This window comes from Leopardus geoffroyi, chromosome C2 (assembly GCF_018350155.1).
Source record: "Leopardus geoffroyi isolate Oge1 chromosome C2, O.geoffroyi_Oge1_pat1.0, whole genome shotgun sequence".
Lineage (NCBI taxonomy): Eukaryota > Metazoa > Chordata > Mammalia > Carnivora > Felidae > Leopardus > Leopardus geoffroyi.
Genome location: NC_059333.1, coordinates 58585511 through 58609789, shown reverse-complemented (window position 1 = coordinate 58609789; position 24279 = coordinate 58585511). Strand labels below are relative to the sequence as shown.

General features: G+C 41.3%; 1 protein-coding gene across 50 annotated transcripts in view; it reads right to left on the bottom strand.

Moving 5' to 3' along the window:
• Positions 1 to 24279, bottom strand: part of PHLDB2 (pleckstrin homology like domain family B member 2) — a 230177-nt gene that overhangs the window by 59465 nt on the left and 146433 nt on the right. For 42 of the 50 annotated variants that reach the window (XM_045501958.1, XM_045501963.1, XM_045501979.1 and 39 more), the window contains 3 exons: positions 8394 to 8756; positions 2605 to 2748; positions 1441 to 1578 (listed from right to left, as the gene is read on the bottom strand). In XM_045501958.1, the coding sequence (XP_045357914.1) occupies positions 1441 to 1578; positions 2605 to 2748; positions 8394 to 8756 (645 nt within the window). Of the gene's footprint in view, positions 1 to 1440; positions 1579 to 2604; positions 2749 to 8393; positions 8757 to 10261; positions 10415 to 10753; positions 11012 to 24279 lie in introns of those variants that run through there. The other 8 variants (XM_045502001.1, XM_045502002.1, XM_045502003.1 and 5 more) reach the window with 4 other exon arrangements.

The following is a 24279-nucleotide window of genomic DNA, read 5'->3' as shown; positions in this document are numbered from 1 at the left end:
CTCCACTGTCCCCTCTCCTATGCAGAGCGTCTGTCAGGCTTGCCAACACAATAATAGGAAGGATGGAGGTGGCCTCCTTTCTTGTTTCTGCCCGTGTTCCTGGAGGTCTACTATGCCCTGAGGGCCACAGAATATGACACAACTTTCCCTGGGAAGTGGGGTTAAGCATTGACCCGACTTGCTTCACTTTTCTGTCTCATGCTAATGATGGAGACAAACAGAATTTGCGGGCCGTGACATATGTGGGCTGCACAAAGATAAATAACCACATGCTACATGGATGGGGAAGGCAGACAGGCTCATAGATAACCTATCTATGATACCCTATCCTATGTCCCATGAGTTTTCCAGTATGACATAAATAGTAAAATACTAATAAGCACCCCAAACAAACACATCTACTGCTTCCCACTGTTCCTTGCTGTATCAGGGCAGAATCTTTGAAAAGCATCATCCTCCTTAAGTGCAGATCTAGACAATTAATCCTTTGACTTGGTTTTGAGCTTTTAAAGACATACATACCACCTACCCAAATGGATTCTTTACTGTTTCAAAGCCTGGAGCTTGAAGGAACATACATAAAACTTAATGTGAAAAAGCTGTGTAGTTAATCTTGACAAGCAGGCAACCAAGAAATTGATGTGCAGCTTTTAGTCTGACATCAATTTCTGACAATATCACTTTGAGCTCATTCTCTGGCACCAAGATCAAATGCCCTTATTTATAGGTCTCAAACAAAGAAGAGCCTTAAAAAGGAAGCCGCATTCAGCAGAAATCCTTCCACATAGAAATCCTTGCCTACTAGAACTTGCTCAAACGGATTTTTTTGTCTTTTTCTCGGCTTAGTAAAGAAGATGGTGAGCAAGGAAAAAAGAAAAAAACGTGTTAAAGTTCGTTTGCTTTCTCTTTCCTAAATCAGAATTTCATTTTTTAATTTTAGTCTTAGTTTAGCCATCACTGACTCCAAATGTGGTAGGAGAGTAAGTAAACTATTTCCCAGAGAAAATAACAACCAGAAAAATGACAAAAAAAAAAAAAAAAAAGACAACCGTATTCAAATATGCTTAAGTCATCCCCTATAGGATACCAGTGGTTAAGAAGTTTAGTATACTAAAACCATTTTTTAAAAAAACACAGCACAATCAGAAGAGTAGCAAGGCTGTTGGAAAAAAGCAATTAAGTCACTCATCTCAAGTAGGAGAAGCTTTCCTATCAGCTCGGAAGTTTCATGGGCTCTACTCCCTTAGCACCCGCTGCTCAGTCCCTGATGGTTCTTTGGGAAGAACTTACCTCATCTTAAGACTTTCTTCTGGTACTACTGTCTGTAGGAGCATAACACACAAATCCAAAACCAAGGGAATTCATATGACATTTAAATTCAAACAAATAGAACCACCATATTACTCATAAAGATTGCATTCAAATATACTTTTCTTTTACCTTGGTCTTTTCACCGACAATGTTCTTTTCCAGTTCGGCTATTTTCCGGTTTAGATGATCCAAAATCTCCTTCTCTTTCATAAGTTCAGTTGTTTCAGATTTCTGTTCTCCGTCCAAAAGAGCACATTCCATATCCAACTGGGGACACAAAACAAAGCTCAGAGGTGTTTCACTTTCAGAGAGATTCTCAACTGCCCACGTTAGAGATGCATTTTTAACGGCTACAAATTTCAAAAAGTACTATGTTATCAGCAGGACTTTGGTGCCTTGGAGAACAGTTCCGAGAGTCCAGTTGAGATTCGGAATTCCTACGTAAGGAAGCTGGTGAGCCCACAATATATTCACTAAGAAATCTACCTATCATTTAATTTTTCTACTATAACCCCTCTTCTGCTTACTTCTCAATAATATTTTGCCGATTTGCTCAGATTCAGGCTCAAGCACGAACCATCTTGGGAGCAGCCGTGTCTTTCTTTGTCCACAGAGCATGGGAGGTGAAAATTACACCCAGTCAGCATGCAAGCAATGCATTCTTAGCAATGTGAGCAGGAGGGGCATCCAAGGGCTGTGTATAAGATGACAGGTGAGCAGTACCCTTCTACTTATAGCTATCTGCATCATCTGTGAGTATAAACTTGCTAGGCAGAATCATTTGTTCCTTCTTGCTCCATGGAGATACAGTAATAGACCATGTGTCTGTTTCCTCTCTGGTCTACAAACCCCAGAAGCGAGGTCAAGGACTGATTCATACACAAATCCCCCTGTGTACCAACATGATGTCCAACGCATAGTGAGCATATTCAGAAAATGTTTGTTGGATTTGAACTTGGAGACCTAAATATGTGGGACCTCAGCTGAGATCTGCATGTAGAAAGTCAGAAAACATACACTAGTTAAGACAAAATTGGTTATACCCAGAGTTCGTTAAAAATGGCTTCATATGTTTGTTTCATCTGACTTAAAAAAAAAAAAAGACAAGAAAAAAAATATTTTAAAAAAGGTATTTTTACCCTATACAGGACTCAGTGAAAAAAAAATGTTAACTCATGTTGATTTCTATGCATTCTGCTTCCAAAGCCTATGCCCTAATAGGCAGTAATATTTTTAAGCTGAAGGAAAGAGAGGAAAAAAGAGAAGGGTAAAAAGTCAAACCCTGGTTTATACCTCTCTGGAAGATTCATCCATCTGGTCATTTATATCTTTGATTTTTTGTTCAAGTTCCTCGAGGTTATTGAGAATTGCGATCCGGGTCTCTTCCATTGCTGCCAACTCCTGAATCCTTTGTTCTTCGTTTATACCCTCTGGGGTCTGCAATTAATCAACACAGAAAAGGGCTATTCACATTTCCACCCCAGAATTTCCCAATTTATAAACCAGTAGTAAGTCTAGTGTTTCACAGTCTCTGTGCCTCTTGGAATTCTAAAAGAAAGCATCCTTGTGATTGTTCAATTGGAATCGTGCATTTTCTCACAGATCCCCAGCAGTAAGGTTCTTAAGTTACCTCATACAAACCAACTTAAATTTACCAATTCATATCCTTTTAAAGCTGAAATAGCTAAGAGATTTTACAGATGAGGAGGTCGTGGTCCATAGAAATTACAGTGACTGCTCTAAGGTTATAGAGAAAGTTTGGCATGGCAAAGAACTGGAACTAGAGCTAGACAAGACTTTTGACATCTTCCTCAGGGATCTCTCGAACAGGCTGCTACCCTCACGCCAAGCCCCATATTCTCTCCCGTCTCCAAGTGAGCACATCTCCTACAACAGTCTCTTCAATCTCCAGCCTCACTACTGCGTCCCCCTACTAGGCTTATCTGCAGATGAGTATTCAGGCTGATTTGTTTCTTTTCCAACACATGGCGGAAAAGTGAGGACACGATTCCCTTGGCCCATTTCACCGAAATGTTCCACGAAGTGAAAAACCACGACAGTACAAGACCTCGTTACTTTAGTGACTCCCCAGATGACTAAAAACTACACACTTAATATAAAGTCATGTTTCACTTGTGCTCGCACACTATTTCCTGTCTTTATCCTACACTCCTTTCTTCACGTCTAATGTTTAAGACACTCCCTGGGCCGATGGGCTTTTATGACACAAAATAGCACACTGGTTATCATTTATAAAACCACTTCACAGAAAAACCTGTGTTCCCTTGGAAAGGAAAGTGAAAGTCAGGAAAGAAATTAAGTAAGAGAGGGCATACTTACACCCCATAGGTGTAACAGAGTTACAACAAATGCCCAGGAAATAAAGAAATATTTTAGATCATACACATTTAGCCAAAATGGGACTGCCTATTGTTTTATGAAGAGAGTAGAGTGAATTGAAAATAGCCTCTTCTTTCAGGAATTTCCGATTAGTCACCCTAGATACCACCTGATAGAGATCAGTCTCTCTGTAGGTCAAGGGGTGCTGGGGGATTGGCACATTATTTACTTAATTTCTATCTCTCTTTGAAAAAGAAATAATTTCTTTTCATTAGTAAGTCAATCATCAAACAATTTCACAATTGCACAGTGAAAACAGCAGCCTCCATAAGTAAATTATTGAAAATTACTCATAAATCGGTACAAAGAATATTCATACTAACCGAAGAGATCATTAACATTTGGTATGCCGTGCTAAGTTCATTTATTTAATGATCTTGAAACTAACTTTAGGAAGATAGCCATCATGTCATATTCTTTATTCATATTCTTTATTCTTTACCCTACTTCACTGCTCCCCACAGAGATTAAACAATTGAAATGCCACAGTATCTCCGGTTGATTCGCAGAGGTATGCGGACCTTCCAAGCTTTAACATTTAGCCCTTTAATGGCCATCTTCAATGCAGCATTTTACCAATTAATAAAACAACTGCTGACCTTTTTTGATCACGGACAATGAATCTCATTGTCCTAATACTCAGGTGCCCGTTTTAGGGCGTGAGGGACGCCTGTAACAGTGAATGGCATTCCGAAATCACTGACGTGTAATCCTAGCAGGAAAGCCTCAAGAAGGCCAGTATCCTGTTGGGTCAACATTTCATATTAGGTTTCAACCGCCAACAGGGTTTAAAAATATCTCTCTCACTTGGTGGAAGCAAAGCATTAGGAGAAAACAAAAACTGAACAATCTGCATAACTACAAACTTTCTAAGCAAGCAGTGGGTGAAGAAAGAGAACAGTGGCAATTATAAATGTCTAACTGAAAGTTTCTAAAAAAATTATCACCATCGGCATATTTGATAACAGACAACTCGAGAGGCTGTTGATAGCAATAAATGCTCTCTAGGAAACGGTTGTTCTTTTTGTTATTTATAAAAAAGCAATAGCTTCCAAAGGCATTCTAAAACTCTGAATGGTTTGTGATAGAATGGGATGAAAATATTGTTTACACATGTATGAACATCTCTAAATATCCCTTCTTTGAGGTAACCTGGCCTCCACAGAGAAAGGGGAGGGAGAGTAGGAACAAGACACTTTGTAGCTGCCTTCCCCCCTCCCCCTCCAATCTCTTCCTAGAAACGTCTTGCAACCAGAGGAAATTACAAGTGTGAGGGTTGTCCACTGTAGACAGAATGATTACTAAAAAGAGAAGGATGAAAAAGTTCTCGAGGAAAAATAACATTTTTTTCTCAAATAACTAAATGAGGTGATGGATGTTAGCTGAACTTGTGGTAATCATGTCACAATACGTGTGGGTCAGGCCATGATGCCATGCAGAGACGTACACGGTGCCGTGCGCCAATCCCATCTCAACGTGACAGGAAGAAAGGGAGAAAGAAGAGAGAGCTACTCTCAGCTTTCACCTCAGGGGGAGGAAGACAAGTCCACAAAAGCCGGTTAAAATTAGCCTATTTCTAAGGTCATCGGTATCTTTAAGTGTTAGGTAAAACAAGTTCCAGAATGGTAAATCTCAGGTTTCCTAAATATCATTAAAATCTTCATTTCCTTAAAGCAGCTTAGAGTGTCTTCACATTCTTCTCCACTCATCCTTAGATCGATTAATAACAAACACTGTCCTTTGCTAAGCCAGGAATTCAGCGAGCAGATGACTAAGAGAAAAGCGTCCAAAACAAATGGGCAGGACTTTTAAGAAAGCATTCTTCTGTCTGTTGTCTTGAAGTAACATATATCTATCTCCAAAAAGTAATAAATGCAAACCTCCCTCCTTGGAACTCATCCCCCTCACTTGCTGCCTGTCTAAGCTGTTGCCTGTAACCAGAGGTGCCTTTGATATTTCCTGTCTCGAAAGGATGCACGGTCTTATATGTCTTGCCACAACGGAGTCTGCTGGAAGCTTCAGAGGCCTCCTTTTCCACAAAAGCATATTTGAGCAATTAAAAACATCTGCCATGATCCGCCCATTTACACACCAGCAGCTTTCTTGTCACAGCCCTCTTCAGGAGGAAACCTGTCTCCCTAAAGATTGTCCTTAGAGAGAGACACACACAGCTTACTGTTTTAACAAAAATCTGGCAGCTGTCCATGATGGAAGAAATGGGAAAGGATTTTAAATGTAAAGGAAGCCACGGACTTCAAAGAAAACCCAGTGGTTGATGAAAACAGCTCAAGTCTTCAAACGGTGGGCCATTTACTTTGCCTGAACACAAACGACTTTTGATTTGCCCCCCAGATCCTAGTTTCTAACAGTTACAACATTCTGGCAATAGAGACAGATGTCCTATTCAGAACTGCTCTCCACTGAGAATGAGGAAGGTCAATGTGGTCATCAGGAGAAGGAAGGATTGCACATTTCCGAGTCCTAATGCAGATGAAGAAGGGACTCAGAAGGTAGATGTGGACTGCTAACTAGGAACACTGAAAAAGTCTTGTTGTGGCCAAAGACAAAACAAACACACCAATTCCCCCTGAACTACACTCCATGTGATAAACTACCTCCAGAATTAGGGATCATGATGACGTCTTTCTCTTAACCGGTTTGTGTCCCTCTTATAACAAAAATTTAACTGATACATCTTTTTTGTTTTTGATCCTTTGGCCACAATTGCCATGAATCTCAGAATTGAACTTAATGATCAGAGTTACTTAATAACCTAATCCTGTCTATTTAACTAAGTAAATTCTTGTGATTATGGTTTCTGTTTTTTCCTCCTTATTACCACTTTTTGTGTGTTTATTTTATTCCGATAAAATTTATATCTTATTACGGCTCCCTTATGACCTTTCTAGAAAAGATGTAGGACAATTTTTAATTTCATTGAAAAAAGATTCCTAACTTATGTGAAAAAAGTAACACCAGAAGATTCTCCTTCAATTCCATTTAAGAAATCCTCAAATTCAGAAGACATTTTAAAATCAATATACAGCCAGGAGACTAAGTAATAATTATGACTAACTGTGAATCTTAAACTCTTATATATCTAAAAAATATCAGGAGTAAAGTCAAGGGGAAGACCACTCATGATAAGAGACTAATTTTCTTATAACTCTCACTACTTAGTAAAAACAAGACAATTTTTAAAAATGAGTGAAGAACGTGAAGAAGTGGGTCAAAATACAACTTAACGACTAAAATATGAAAAGATGTCCAACTTCATGCATAATTAAAGACAAGCAGATTAAACACCAATTAATCAGGCCAATTGAAGAATTTTGATATACAGCCTTGGCAAGTGTACGAAGAGCAAGGGGTGCCCGTAAACTGTTAGCGAAAGTGTCGCCTGGAAATATACAGTCTTTTCAGAGGATAATTTGGAATAATTGACTAACATGAATAACATGCAAACCCTTTCATCCATCAATCTCAATTTTAGTAAGTGATCTTGCAGATACATTTGCACAGCGGTGCAAATATATATATATAGACATATATATAGGTGTATATATATATCTGTATAGATATATCTGTATAGATTATCTATCTACCTATCTATACATATATATATGTGTGTGTGTGTGTGTGTGTGTATATATCTATATATATACACACACATACTAGAATATTTGCTGCATATAGGTTTTATTAATAAAAAAAGTAGAAAACAATTTATTTATTTATTTTTTTTTTTAATTTTTTTTTTCAACGTTTATTTATTTTCGGGACAGAGAGAGACAGAGCATGAACGGGGGAGGGGCAGAGAGAGAGGGAGACACAGAATCGGAAACAGGCTCCAGGCTCTGAGCCATCAGCCCAGAGCCTGACGCGGGGCTCGAACTCACGGACCGCGAGATCGTGACCCGGCTGAAGTCGGACGCTTAACCGACTGCGCCACCCAGGCGCCCCAGAAAACAATTTAAATAGTATTTCCAGGGGTGCCTGGGTGGCTCAGTTGGTTAAGTGTCTGATTCTTGGTTTCGGCTCAGGTCATGATCTCTCAGTTTCGTGGGTGAGAGCCTTGCATCAGGCTCCATGATGACAGCATGGAGCCTGCTTGGGATTCTCTCTCTCCCTCTCTCTCTGCCCCTCCCCCACTTGTGCTCTGTCTCTCTCAAATAAACTTAAAAAAAAATAAAATAAAATAACTAGTATTTCCAAACAAGAGAATACTATTCAGCTGTTGAAAAGAATGAGGCAGAGCTGTGTGTACTGAAACACAAAGATGTGTAAGACATTTAGTGAGGAAAGAAAGACCAGAACGCTATGTGTGTGTATCTGTACATCTGTGCCTATAACATGGGGCTTTGTATATGCACAGAAATATTAAGAAGGCAGGTAAGATACTTTGTGTTTATCTCTCAGGTGTACAACTGGGAGAGGGCAGAGAAAAGAGAAACTTCCTTCTTCTTACTTTTCTGTACTGCTACGTTTTTACAGTGCAAATTTGTTACTTCACACTAAACACCCTAATTTGCTGCACATTGTTTAGCTAATTACCTCTTAAATGGAAGCTTCACTGAAAATATTTTGGAAAACAAGCACGGTAAAACCTCTAGTCTCTAGGCCAATGCAGATGCAGAGCCCCAGGCCCTAAATCCTGGTCTTTCTTGCTCTGTAGCCTTTACCTTCGGGAGGATACTAAGATAAGCGGACTCGTTGGAAGGTTTCAGGAAGGCAGACGTGAGGTCCCTGAGCAGGTCCTCATTCCTGATGCTCCTGGGGGAAAGGAAGCTGGCGCTGCTCTGACCAACGCCCCCGAAGACTGCCAAGTCGGTCTCTTGGAGAGAGCCTTTCTGGTGGCACCTGTATCTGGTTTCGGGGCTCATCACGGCTTCTTCAAACACAGACTCCTCATCAGAGAGCTGCAGCTTCTCGAGCTCCTTATTGATTTTCTGCACATCTGCCACAGTGGTGCCAGTGGACAAGCGACTGTCGGGCTTTGTGTATTCAGCACAGAGACTGAGGATCGTCTCCAGACGCTGTCTCTCCTAGAACACAGAAGACGGGAAGGTCAGTGAGTGTGTGAGAATGCAGACAATCACAAATAAAAAGACTGAAGAGGCTGGGACCACTGGCAATTTCATCCCACAGGTAAATCCATTTTTAAGTTTACTTATTTACTTATTTACTCACATAGAGCATGTGCACGAGAGGAAGAGAGAGGAGAGAGAGAGAGAGAGAAAGAGAGAGGGAATCCCACACAGGCTCCGCACTGTCAGCCTGGATCCCAATGCAGGGCTCGAACTCAGGAATGGCGAGATCATGACTTGAACCAAAATTAAGAGTCGGCGGCCCACCCGAGCCACCCAGGTGCCCCTCAATCTCCTTTTTAAAAAGTCTCCACCCTCCTTCCATTTCTATCTCTCTGCCTCTAACATATTAGCCAACTTAACACTTGCACTTAAAATTAATTCTCTAACATCCTAGACAAATAGATGCACCAAAAGACGAATACTACTTAGAGGATCTTTTAATTTAAAATATAATTTTTTTTGAAATTTTTTCAATATTTTTTTCTTGACATGCTTCAAATTTTTCAATACTTTTCTTATGTCTTCTCACAAGATAAAGGTCTTTTCCACCATTTTCTCACATGAGTAATTAAAATTATAAAGAAGTAGAGGGACACCTGGGTGGCTCAGTTGGTTAAGCATCTAACTCTTGATTTCAGCTCAGGTCATGATCTCATGGTTCGTGGGTTCAAGTCCTGCATTGGGCTCCACACTGACAAGTCAGCCCACTTGGGATTCTCTGTCTCTCTCTTGCTCTCGCTCTGTCCCTCCCCTGCACATACTCTCTCTTTCTCAAAATAAATAAATAAACTTAAAAAAATCAATATACAGGCCATTAATATCTATAACAATACCACTACTGACCCTTCACCAAGTTTCCCATGCAAAACAAGTAGATATTGATGTTTTTGACTTTAAGCAAATTCACTTATATGTTTGTGAGGCATAGGATATAATTTATGAGATGCTTATCATAAGCCTGGATAGCACTCTTTGGGGTGGGGAACCTCAACATCTTTGCCTCCCACAATAATTCCAAGGCCAAAGTGAAAAGAAAAATGATAAAATAACAACAACAACAACAAAAACCTGCTGTGGTTATATGTACCACATTGAAAACAATTCGGAAGCCTTCCATAGATAAACGTTTTCCAAACTGGTTATCAGTAACAAAATAGAACATTTTTAAGTGACACTGGGCTGCTATTTTCACTTTCTAATGGCAGCTAATTTATAAAGACAAAATTCTGGCAGTCAGCTCTTTACTAGTTGAAGGACCATCTAATAGAAAAGTTAAATTGGAACAGACCAACATAATTCCCTGGTTTCCATTAAAATACATGAATTAAGTGACAAGACAGAAAAATTTAAGTCGTATCTGGCTTTTACCCGTCCTCTAAAAAGTATGCACCCCCCCTGGCCCCCGCAAATACAATAGCTTGATCAAAAGGACTATTAAACTGGCTCCTCTAAGCCCCCACCTCCCTTTCACTGACTGAACTTCTGGTCTCCAGCTGCAGCTCCGTCCTCATGGCCTCGTCCCACGGAAGGTACTCATAGCCGCACAACCTCTTCCCACGCGCTCCTGCATCCTGCCCATCCAGGAGCCCGGTGTTTATTTATCTCTGCAGCTGCCACTGGCTGCCAAGCCCTACCCACCTCAGCTTTATGGGGAGGGAGTGGGGGGGGGGCACAGCCCTCATTGCCTTATTTGAAACCCCTTCAACAATCGAGGAGCGTTTACATGGGAATTTGCAAAAAACAACGTTCTAGGGCGTATGTCAAGAGAGGGACAGGAACGAGGTGTTATATTTTAACCCTCTCAACAGCATCTGCGTTAGAAGCTACTGCTCATCTCCAAAGAAAAGTTCTTCTTTCTGCCATTTGGGGGACTTAAGTTGAAGCATCTAAACTCAGTCTTTACTGACCTTTACAGATCACAGTGTGTGTACATTAGCCTGGACATTACTTACATGTGGGATTATCTGAAAGTCGTCAATTCCCATTTACCGGGGCTTCGGTGAACAGCGTGGTCTTCAAAAGCACGAAGGGTATTTCTGCCTAGTCTGTCAGACACGGCAAAATTCCTCCCACATCTCCTTCCCAAAATAGTTGCTTTTGCTGCCAGTGCTATTGCTTAATTCCACGGGGAATAGATGATCCCAGCCTTAAGATGAATGCTATTTCAGACAGTGAAATGCAGTATTCAAAGGCTTGTGCACAGGAAGTGTGGTCTACTGGTATGTGCTTCTCTCTATTCTTATCACCCCGTTCACAGCCAATCTGTCCAGGCTTGAGTCACACACACATGCGGTCCTGCTGCCCGTGAGTCTAAAAGAAATCCAGGCTGTGCTGAGACACACTGGCCCCATGAAAGCTGCACCGAAGAAAAATAAACTGATGTAGAGAAGTGCGTCAGAAGAGAGTCTGCGAGGCATTTCGGAAAGCACTATATGAAGCCTTTTAAGGAAAACCCTGTACAGAATGTACGCTCATAAAATAATTCTCCCCTGAGCTCTCTTCACTCTGGAGTCTTGCTGCTTCCCACCCATCACTCCAATATTCTCCATTCTGGGGGACCTAAAACCAGGGTGCCCATTCCAGACCAGGACACTTTTGAGACCCAAACAGGGCACTGTTAAGAATTATGCTGGAACGTCAAGTACCACCAGGGACTGGCATTGAGATGAGTGGCCCCCTACCTAAACTCCATTTCATCTGGTGCTTCACCTGGCCACCTGCCAAGTTGGGAGGGCCACCCTCTTGAAGATGTCCAGTTCCTGCCCACGACTCCCAATCAGCATTCTGCTGTGTATTCTTCTGAGAAGCTGTTTGTGCACGGCCTATGCATCTGATTGGCACAAAACATTGGTGTTATGGGCTTGGAAAGTAGGTCATTTGAATCAAATTATTTTAAATACATTTTTTTTTATCTCCCTCACTATTTTCCTTTCCTCCTCTCCACATACTGCATATATTACAGAACGCTTGGAATGGGGGCACAGGATCTTAAAATATATACCTGAAGAAAACGGTATGCAATTCTTTCCCTCGGCAATTAGAAAAAAAAAAAAAAAGTGGCAGACTGAATGTGTTTTGACCTCAGAGCTTTCTTTCTTTGTCAGAGGAACGTGTCTGGCAATGCCTCACTGCAGTTCATAGCCCTCCATCAGGGACCTCGTCCATCTGCCAACCCCATCCATCTCCTGGTAACCAACAGCAGCCAGTCTAGGCCACAGGACTGTAAGTGTAATGCACAAACAAACTGTGCAAAAAAAACCAGTTGCTGATACCCAAGCACAGCTGAAATCTTTACTAAACTCCTTCCGTTATAGGTAACCATGTCGGGTCACTTGTTATATAAAAGAAAGGGTCAACTTTTAGTGGTTAGAAATAATTTAATTGAAAGAAGGGGGGCGCCTGGGTGGCGCAGTCGGTTGGGCGTCCGACTTCAGCCAGGTCACAATCTCGCGGTCCGTGAGTTCGAGCCCCGCGTCGGGCTCTGGGCTGATGGCTCAGAGCCTGGAGCCTGTTTCCGATTCTGTGTCTCCCTCTCTCTGACCCTCCCCCGTTCATGCTCTGTCTCTCTCTGTCCCAAAAATAAATAAACGTTGAAAAAAAAATTAAAAAAAAAAAAAAAAGAAAGAAGGTATTTTTTCTTAAGAGGACCTACTATAACTGCTATGTATGGGCCATACTTCTCTCTCCTGTTAGCCCTAGAGATTCAATAAAGACCTATGAAGTTACTCTCTGGCCATTAATGTGGATACACACATGGAAAGAGACAGCATGTCTACCTTTACATCCTTAGCAAAAGGCACAAATGGTCAATTAAAGCAAAGGGTGGTAAAGGAGCTTTACAGAAAACCAATAGATTCACATATAAGGAAGTAGTAGACAAAAATTCAGGAAGACAAATCTGAGTTGAGTCCTTGGGATAAATATGAGTCTGTGTGAGGTGTTGGACAGTGGCATGGGCCAGGTATTTCTTTCTTTCTTTTTTTAATGTTTATTTATTTATTTTGAGGGAAAGAGAGAGCAAACACACAAGTAGGGGAGGGGCAGGCAGAGAGGAAGAGAGAGAATCCCAAGCAGGCTCCATACTGTCAGCACAGAGCCCAACGAGGAGCTCAATCCCACGAACCGTGAGATCATGACCTGAGCCGAAACCAAGAGTCGGATGCTCAACCGACTGAGCCACCCAGGTACCTTGGGATGGGCATTTCTATAAAGGAACCATATGCACAAAGGCATAGAGCATGGAATAACACAGGATGCTCAGGGATTAGCAACTATTCTGCGGCTAGAGAGACGGGATTCTTTGGAGGAAGAAGGATGAGGTACACGCAGGGAACTGGGTCAACTTCCTCTTTGTATCAGCACTTAGCAAATACCAAAAACCCTAAATGAAACACCAGCAAGAGTCAGTGGCCCTGGCCTAAAAGTGGATGGCAGAATGAGATGGAGCTGACCACAAGGAAGCAGAATTTCCAGGATTCCATGAACACATTCTGATGTCTCACTTAGGCGGGACAATCAGGAGGTAAAAAACAGAAGCAATGGTTAAAAGTCTTTTATGTGAGTCTATTGGTTTTTAGAGATAAATCCCTTGGGGTAGTAACTGGGGCAATTATGATCAATTCTCACCTTTTTGGACACAGGGTAAAATGGCTTTTCAATTCCCCACCCCTACACCACATATGATCACCAAACTTGCATTGGCCAACGAAGTGTGAGAAGCAACGTGTGTCACTTCTGCCTGGACAGCCAGGGCATGATTCGTTACATGTCTTGCTATGCCATGGCAGAGTGGCACTCCAAATGGTGCTGGCTCCATGAACTTGGACCCCGAGCAAGGAAATGTGGAGCAGAGACCTCATTCAACCCATGCTGGCCATGGAGAGTGAAGGAGAAACAGATCCATGTTGTTTTAAGCCTGAGAGAGAGTTTTTTCTTTCGTTTTCTCCACAGAATCCCATTATGACTGATAAGCCTTGCTTAATTTCAAGCAGGTAATGGGCCCAAAAGTTAGAGATGAGAGCCTCAGGGACCCTACTAAAGGCAGCTCCTTTATTTTCTGTGTCATTAAGAAAGGGCCTGGCCCAGAGAGGGGTCAGGCCTTTGCTGTTGGCTTCTGGAAGGTACTCTATGTCATACCTGATAGGATTGTCTTTGTTTAGCACACTCCTGATAATCGCTCTCAGGGTGAGGGCTGGCCACTCCAGAAAGACAACCATGTGATTTTTTTTGGGGGGGGGGTGGGGGGGGGCCTGCGAGGCATGTGATATCAGTCAACCTGGAGAAAAGATTAAGCAAGTGGACAACCCATCAATCGGTCATGCCTACATGATGAAGTCCTAATAAAAATCCTGGGCACTGAAGCTCAGGAAGGTTTCCCTGGCTGCCAATTCTCCATGCGTACTGTCACGCACCAATGCAGGTAGACTAATACTCCCAGTTCCACAGGGAGAGGGCAGTAGAAGTTTCGCCTTTGGAACCTCCTGACTCTGCATCTCTTCCCTGGCTGATCCTTTATCGTAGATAAAGATAATAAATAAATGATAATCCTGAAATAAGTGATAATCCTGACTTTAATAGCTTTCAGTGGGTTCTGTGAGACCTTCTAGTGAGTTAATGAACCTGTCGGTGGTTTCTGGGAGTCTCTCAGTTTGTGCTTGGTGTCAGAAGAGAGGGCAGTCTTATGCGGAGACAGAGTCCTTTGACCTCGTAACTGGCCTTCACATTTCCAGAACATTGCCTTGGTATTATTATTATTAAAAAACCAATTTTTTTTTTGTTAGAGAGAGAGAATGCATGAGTGCGGGAGAGGGGCAGAGGGAGAGAGAGAGAGAGAGAGAGAGAGAGAGAGAGAAAGAGAGAGAATCTTAAGTAGTCTCCATGCTCAGCATGGAGCCCAACACTGGGTTTGATTCCACGACCCTGGAATCACGACCGGAGCTGAAATCAAGAGTCGGACGCTCAACTGACTGAGCCCCCCGGGAGCCCTGCCTTAGTAGTATTTTTATCAGTTTAGGACAACTGATCTGATAAAGAAATTGTATATATAAGAGAGGAGTTTTCATTTTTTTGGTTTTACAAATTATCTTTATAAAAGTCAGTTTAATGTCTAGCTAAGAACATTTTACATTACGGTCTACCTGGGAAGTCTACCTTCAGGCTTGTGGTCAGGGAAGCGCTTTATTCTGCCATCCATCGTTTAAAAAGCATGTACGTGTGTGCCCCATCGGAGAACTGCACTGGAGAGAGGCCCATCTGACAAATGAAAGAGCAATGGCTTTGTATGACTGTATCTGTTCTGGAGGCAACCGCAAGTTATCTGAAGAGTTACTGAATAATGTGACGGCTACTACTTGAACATCAAGCATTTGTTATGTGCAGGCTACTATCAGGATTTTGTATCATGTATTCCTATTCTGCCTCCATAATAATGGATAACCAGATACTGAGGGAGGGTAAGGCATCTGCAGATAATCAGGGCACTCGGTGATTTTTCAGTACCCTTTTCTCAAATACAGTCAATACACTCAAATACACAAACACACTGTCTAAGGAGATCAAGGTCATCCTGCTCAATGCCCTAAACTTTCCTCCTCTACCTCTTTCTATATATCGGGTCCACCTTTCTTCAATGTACCGCGGTGGCTAACAGCATGAACTCTGGAGCCAGACCGCTTCAGTTTGAATGCTGGTTCCATAGCTACTTGCGTGGCCCTGGGAAAGTCATGTAGCTTCTGTGAGTCTTAGTTCTTTGTGTATGAAGCGTGGAATTGCTAGAATATCTTCCTTGTATGGTTGTCATGAGGCTTTTAAAAATAGCATATATAATAGTTTCTGAAACACACTACATATAATTTAAGTGTTAGCACAGGTGTCTAAGGAGAGTCCGTCCCTCAGTCTCTCCAAGGTGACGTCCTCTGCCTGAATCACTGCATCCACATTCCCTCCTCCCATCTTTATGGTTTTGTTCTACCAATTATCCCTCTTTTACATTCTTATTTCTTCTTTGTTGAATCCTTCGCCTCTGTCTGCAAATGTACTCAAATCCCCTCCTTCCCCCCGCCCCAAGAAAAAATAAATTATCATCACTGGAGCACCCCATAGATTTACTATCCTAGTTCCCTACCTCCCTTCAAACCCAAATGCACTCTCAGTCTCAAATAAGTTACCAAACCTCAACACTTCACTTCCCATCCTTCCCAGCCCTTGGGAATCTAGGATAGTGTACCCTGCCTTCATGCAGAATACTCTGTAAGAGAAGGGGTACGTCCCACTTCTCCAGGAAAATTAGGAGTAAAGTGAGCAGAAAGACGAAAAGCTTTGAAATAAAGATGTTAGGACTCCATGAAGAAAGCTCAGTGCTTCTCTCTGTAACCATATATTGTAAGGATATGTGGGGAAATTGAATTCTCTCTCCCACAGAACCACTGGATCTTCAGAGCAGAACCTGTGTCTAAATCTGATTTAATGGGAAGAACAAAGACTTGGATTTGAAGTTCTGGCACTTACCAGACTTAAAACACAGAAGCACTGAACGAGTTCAACCTTCTTAATTTCTATAATCTGGTCTGCAAAACACAGATGATAAGATCGGCACCTATGTTAGAGTTCTTGTGAGAAATCAGTAAAGGAGTGTGTGCGGGATAAAGTTTTATTCTAAAGAATAAGTTAGTGTCTGGCACAAGGCAAGTGCTCAGTGCTTGTTATCAATGATTAAAGAGGATTTCCATAAAAAAAATGGAAGTGAAATAAATAATTGTCTTGTGGCTCCCAGGCAACCATCATGAATATAGGAGTCCTCCCTTAGGTGAGGGGGATATGTTCCAAGACCCCCGGGATGTACCCGAGACCACCGATGGTACTGAGCCCTATATACACTATGGTTTTTTCTATACATACTCATCTGTGGTAAAGTTTAATGTATAAATTAGGCACAGTAAGAGATGAACAATAAGAAGTAATAATAAAATACAACAATATAACAATACACTGCAATAGAAGTAGGGATGTGGTCTTTCTCAAAATATCTTATCGTACCGTACACACCCTTCTTATGGTGTTGTGAGATGATAACGTGCCTACGTGATGAGATGAAGTGAGGTGAGTGATGTAGGTCTTGTGACATAGCGTTAGGCTGCTACTGACCTTCCGATGGTAGGTCAGGAGGAGGATCAGCTGCGTCTAGACCGAGGTTGACAGCGGGTAACTGAAACCAGGGAAAGTAAAGCTGCAGATAAGGAGGGATTACTGTACTAATAAACAAGCAAGTCTAAAAGCCAAATCCAATTGTTCTCAGTGAAAGGCAACACAGGAAAAATACGTCATGCGGCCAAATGTCTCCCTGAAAAATTCACAGATCTATGGGGTTCTTCTGCCAGTCTGGAAGGAGAGAAAAATTCCTCCACTGCTCAAAACTCCCTCCCCGTGTGGTGCATCACATGCCTGAGCTTTGGGCAACAGAGGGCTGCCCAGTTGCCATAGTAACCCAGGGAGGAAGGAATCTTTTCAGTCACTCACTGCCATTTGGTCCCTGTATCCCAATCAATACAGGGCAACATAGATTTCCCACAGGAAGTCCAGGGGAGTAACTTCTAGAAAGAACTGCCCTCCAAAAAATCCATGTTCCTCTCCAATGCACACACTTCATGCTTGACCTAAAACGCAGATTTGTATTTCACACTGCCTGTGGCTACACCTCATACTCGAGAGATCATTAGTGTTCCTGCCCTATGAGTACGTGCATCATTCAAATACCTGAGGACCTTATCATATCCTGTCTTTGCTCACACTCAGACAAAGAAACTCAGTTGTTTTAATCTCATTTCATAAGTCAATCTCTCACACTGCAGATTATTTTTTTTAATTACGATTACTCAGTGGTGTGTCAGCCCTTAAACCTACTTGCCCCTCCTATTTTTTTTTTTTTGCCCCTACTTTTCTATCTATGTCCCTATTTTAGGAGCTTATAATTAAGATATATATATAGATATGTATTTGTATATATAATTAGCATATAGCATTTTAAATCATTGATACATTTGCCAGATATATTTAATTATTAATATATCTAATAATTCAGTAATGTGAAATATGCTATGTAACTACATAAATTATATATAATACATATATATGCTGAAGTAATGTTTATTTTTGATTTTCATTTACCAAAAATGCCCTAAAATACTATCACTTAATTTAATGAATCCTGTTGCTTTTTAGACCAAGAATGCTTTCTGCCACTTGCATTTTCCACCTCCAGTTATTTCTTGAATTTGTTCAGCAGACTCAAGTTAATCTCTCACCACAAGAAGCATCTAACTCAGATCTTCTGTATTTTAGTCCTTTTCCTGATGCCTTTTGCCATCATTTTGCCACTTCCACTCAACTGGCAGACATGCAAATGATGAAGTTTTACTTTTATAAGAAATTGAGGTGAATAATATAAGGGTCGAGGTGAACTATTCTTAAAATATTAATAGATATCGCTTCAAGGAAAGTGCCAATTATGAGTGACTCTGTAACATTATTGCCTCAATTCAGATCACTGAAGGAAGAAAATGCACTTCTTCCTACAGACTGAAAAACACTGGCCATAAAGAAAGGAAATTCATGTGATCAACGTAATCCATAATTTCCACATAGTATCTAAAAAGTATGACGGGTCGCCTGGGTGGTGCAGTCGGTTAAGCGTCTGACTTCAGCCGGGTCACGATCTCGCGGTCCGTGAGTTTGAGCCCCGCGTCAGGCTCTGGGCTGATGGCTCAGAGCCTGGAGCCTGTTTCCGATTCTGTGTCTCCCTCTTTCTCTGCCCCTCCCCCGTTCATGCTCTGTCTCTCTCTGTCCCCCAAAAAATAAATAAACATTGAAAAAAATTTAAATAAAAAGTATGCCGATTATTTTTGGAAGTAACACTCTTCCGTGGACAGTGTTCCAGAAGAAAATCTACAAAGTGCCTAAACCCCTTCTGTTAACAAATGTGTGCTATTACTCCACATGATTAAAGGAAACGCAACAGAAGTCTAATATACTGTCATTTGTTGACATTTTCACCTTGGCTTAACCAAGTTCCAGAGGATAGTTTTGTTTGTTTGTTTCCCCTGAAGGATCATAACTTATAAAATGCCATCTGCTGCCGTACTTTTAGGACGTAGGTGATATTTTCTTTTGTTCAATCAAAATCAGTGCATGACAGGTACCACAACTGAATCTTCGTAACAGAAAATCTATCCTAAAACAAAGTAAGGGACTCCTTTTATGCATCAAGAAGTTGGTAGAGTAAAAAAGTGGGAGAGGCTAACATGTAAAAAAAAGAAAGGGTGGACTATCGTACATCAACTGAAAGTTCTGTAATGCAACTACTTATGAGAGATAAAGCCAATGGCAAATACTATGTGCTGAAGTTCAAAAAAGCATGCGACAGTTTTATATATAGAAATGCCAAATAAACAGTGACAAGTCTTCTTTCCCTATTGGAGATGTTAAGGAAGTAACTCCATTTTCCTTTTTCTCGGGACAAGTTTTAAAATTGCAATCTCTGCATGACATGATTTAGGCCTTGGTTTTCAGGATCTAAGGAGAAAGATGGACTTTCAGAATCCTGCCTCTCTTATTCTGTAATCAAAATGAAAGCAGAATCCATGTCTGAGAAACTTGTTCCTTTTCATTCGAATCCGTATTTTATTAAAACTGTCTTCTCTCAAAATCCAAATTACAATCCCAGAGCTGGGATATGGTCTTAGGAATTTCAAATGGGAAACATCAGTTTTTCCAAACCCAAATTCTTCAACAGAACATGCTCCCAACATAAAGATTTCCCCCTTGAGGTCAATTAGACTTCACCAGAGCAAAGTTCTTGGCTGTTCTGAAACTTAAAACATGAACCTCCCTGACTTCTGTCTCTGGGAAGATGGAGAGGAGGTACTTTTCCCTATTCCTCCCACCAAGTACATGTAAGAACCCTGGCCATGTTCTAAATAGGACAAATGTAAGAAGACTGAAAGATGGGGAAAAGGCAGCTGATCAGCTAGGCACCTAGGGACCCAGAAATGAATTCCCAGTGATTTCCTTTACCTCATACATCCCAGACTTGGAGCTGAAGAAAAGGGAATGTCATGCAACAACCTGGCCCAATCTCCAAAGAATTATGCAGAGAGGAAGAAGCTAAACTCAAAGCATATGATTGCATGCATGTAATTGTCCTATAATGATAAAATTATAGCTATGGAGAACAGATGAACAGATGTCAGGGGTTAAAGAGGAGCTGAGAGTAGGAGGAAAGTGGAGAGGCTATAGGAGGCCTGCAGGAGAGACTGGGGTGATAGATCTGTTCTGTATCAATGTCCATATACTGGCTGTGATATTGCAACTATAGTTTCTCAAGATGTTAGCACTAGAGGAAACTGGGTAAAGGGTGCACAGGGTCTCTCTGAACTATTTCTCAGAATTGCACGTAAATCTACAATTACTTCAAAGAAAGAGATTCCCTTTTTTCAAGTGCCTGTTAGATTTTAATCTGCACATTGAAATGGTTGATAAAATCCTTCCAATGAAAAAGTGATGTATGTGTTTCTATTGTAATACTTGTTTTATAATTTTTGTGGAAAAACTAATCACAAACTTTAAAAGCACTCTTCAGAGCAAATATTCCCATAAACTTTTCTAGAATTGGGGAAGAAAAATTCACATTCCAATTAGCCAGCATGGTCACTAAACCTATGGATGAGAAATTTTTAAAAAGGTAGATCCCTAAATGGCTTTTAATTTCGATAATTTAACAACCAATACAGGGATCATTTTTCTGTGAAGAATCACTGGTACTCCCACATTACCCTGTTGGTATTGATATGCTATATTTTCAATTTTCATCATTTGTACATTTTTCTGTGAATTTTATTTATGAGCTTTACTTCTTATTTAGTTAGCAAGCCTTCCTATATGGGTTGATCACCTAAGAAAGGATGAGACTCGTTCCTTAGCAGACATGGCATCCGGTTCTTAGTCCAAGGTGCCTGGTCTATTTCTGCATTTAGCCCAGAATGCTAACCCATGTGAAGATTCACAGCACACATCCCTCAAGTCTGAGCAGGAATCTTTAAATGTGTGGCACCATCAAGAGGCAATAGCTTGTAGTGCTGGTGTAACAAGAGCCCAGAGTTTGCTCTCAAGTATAGAGAACCCTGCTTTTAATAGCAACAGTCACAGACTATCGTTAACAAAGAAATATACCTAGACCTTGGCTCTGTGTTTCCCCAATGTGGAGTCACTAGACTATTGCTAAATGCTATTTTTTTCTTTCCAATTTCTCTTCTACCCACCTAGTGACCCAATTGAAGAACAAAAAGATGTAGTAACTGTTTTTACTCTCAGTTAACCAAGGACAGCTGGCACTCATAATTTGTGAATGATTATATGTATACACACACACACACACACACACACACACATATATATGTGTGTGTGTGTGTGTGTGTGTGTGTATATGCATATTAGAGGGTGGGAGAGAGAGAGAGCACGCACGTGTGTGTGCACACATGAGCAGGGGAGGGGCAGAGGGAGAGAGAGAGAATCTCAAGCAGGCTCCACAGTCAGCACAGAGCCCGACATGGGGCTCTGTCCTGTGAACCTGGGATCATGACCTGAGCCAAAATCAAGAGTCGGATGCTGAACTGACTGAACAGCCCAGGCACCTCTAATTCCTTCAATATTTACTGAACATCTACATATATACCAACAATTTGCTACTTAAAAATACAGAAAGTCTTTAGTTTATTCTCTGATGACCCAAAGTGATCTAACCATAGACAGTAGTCTTCTTCATATTACTCACTACTTACAGAATTTTACTCTTATTTTATTAGAAATGAAAAAAGTCTGCTTAGAGAAGGGACAGCTTATTTAAGTTTGTTTTGTTTTTTGAGAGAGAGAGAACAAGCAGGAGAGGGGCAGAGAGAGAGGGAGACAGAGGATCCCAAGCAGGCTCTGCACAGTCAGCACAGAGCTGAATGTGGGGCTCAAACTCACAAACCGTGAGATCATGACCCAAGCCAAAATCAAAAGTCAGGTGCTTAACTGACTGAGCCACCCAGGAGCCCCTGGACAGCTTACTTAAGAGGTAGATAATAACATCACCATTCTAATCCTGTGCTGTCCCATATATTATAATTAATTTCATCTTTTCAAAAAGTTTTCTCAGCGTAAGAAAATCTAAAATTGCATATACGGCTCACATTTACGGTTTCCGTTATATCTCTGAGCTAGATCCGACAGACCATCCAGGTAAGGCATCAAAGTGAAAGAAGGCGCAGAATGGCAGAGAACTGACAGACCGTTTCAAGCATTAGAGCTAAGAAAAGCAAGGCTTCATAGAATCAAGTCAATTTAAGGTTTATGCTATATCCAAAGGTTAAACTAATGATTAATGTAACAAGAGACAATTCGATGCAGAATATAGAACGTGAGTCATGATTTCTAAATATCTCTTTACAAAGTCTGAGCCACCAACTCTATTTGGTCAGTAAACCAACCTCTCACCCATCTGCAATTTAACTGGCTCACTTCCCACTAGTGCAACCATTTTTGTAAAATTAAGACTATAGCCAGGATGTAGCAAGAGGAAGGGCCACACCAGGAGGAGATGCCTTCCAAGTCCATGAGACTGGATGAAAAAATAGTTCTTAATACTTAAGCTGGCCTTCTCATTTCAAACACATTCGTCTTAGGGGGGAAAAAAATAATACGATGGCTAGGTTGCATTAGGCATGCTCTTAACATTGTCCATTCTGCTTCCACCCAAGAAATGCTATCAAAGTCTTAATGCCCAAATTGCCTTCTGGAGTCAGGAATCGCAAGGAAGAGGGAGCAATGCACGTCTACAGGTGGAGGGACTTTCACCCGACGAGGCTCACACTTCTTGGGTCCCCACATGATTTTTCCTAATTACAAAAGTGAATAGTACCAACCTGTACTGCCTCATTTCTAAAATGGTATCTGCACCTTACCATCTTAAGATTAGTGAACATATACATTTATTTTATAAAATGCTATAATTCCTTAAATACACTCCAGTAAGATTATATTTAATCTTAGAAACATTAGGTATCTGGGCTGCTTAAGAGTACACAAGCAAGACTATGGGGCCTGCAGCCTTGGCTTTTATATGACCCTGGAGAGCACCAGTTCTTACGAAGAATGTTGTGAAATTTTCAAAATAGGGAAAAGCAACTCATTTTCATCTTTTCATTTTTGATGGCATATTGGAAGAGAATCACCCCGCTTCTGGAAGCACAAAGAATACATTTATGCTGAGGATATTTTCATCCTTTTGCACAGAGCTTCAGAGTTACCTGGAACTAAGTACATAAACTTAACTTTGATATGTCTGAGAACTAGGGGCAAAACCTTCAGCCACAAAATAAGGAAATTCAGAATGAATGTTGTGAATGGGTATCAAAAACACTCATTTACTCTTTTCAAAAACACGTATACAGGGGCGCCTGAGTGGCTCTGTCGGTTAAGCATCCGACTTCGGCTCAGGTCATGATCTGGCGGTTCATGAGTTCAAGCCCCACGTCGGGCTCTGTGCTGACAGTGCAGAGCCCGCTTGGGATCCTCTGTCTCCCTCTCTCTCTGCCCCTCCCCCACTTGCACTCTCTCTCCCTCCCTCTCAAAAGTAAATAAACATTAGGGGCGCCTGGGTGGCTCAGTCGGTTAAGCATCCATCCGACTTCGGCTCAGGTCACGATCTCGCGGTCCGTGAGTTCGAGCCCCGCGTCGGGCTCTGGGCTGATGGCTCAGAGCCTGGAGCCTGTTTCCGATTCTGTGTCTCCCTCTCTCTCTGCCCCTCCCCCGTTCATGCTCTGTCTCTCTCTGTCTCAAAAATAAATAAAAAACATTAAAAAAAAAAGTAAATAAACATTAAAAAAAACCCCACAGACACAATGCTTCCCATACTCTAATCATCTTGCTAGGAGGTGGATATATAGCAGAGAGTAAGATTGATGTGGTCTCAGCCTTGTACAACCCACAATTCTTCAGTTGTAAAGTGTTTTCAGAGAACCTATTAGAAGTAAATATCTTCCAAACAGTACAGAATTGCTGTCCCAGACATTTCACCTATTCAGATAATAATACCACGGGAATATTAGTATCTTCCTTGAAAGAAAGCCACCCTTGTCTTCAGGAAGGGAGAGCATGTAGAAAGTCAGAAACCTTATTCTGCGGTGCTTCAGAGACCTGCATCACATTACAATGTGTCTGAGAAATGAAGAGCGAGCGTGGCCCTACTGAGTTCTATACGGCGACAATGCTATTTATCAAGGCACCCCAGATGACTGCCATCAGCCAGAAAGAAAATGTTGGATTGCTACAATGCAGTGTGAGGGAATCCATTGGTTCTCCATGATATCGCACAGATGCTTTTGGCCATGTAACCAAAGGAAAACTCTTAACAGCAGCAGGGTTTACTACAGAGTTTTTTATTTTC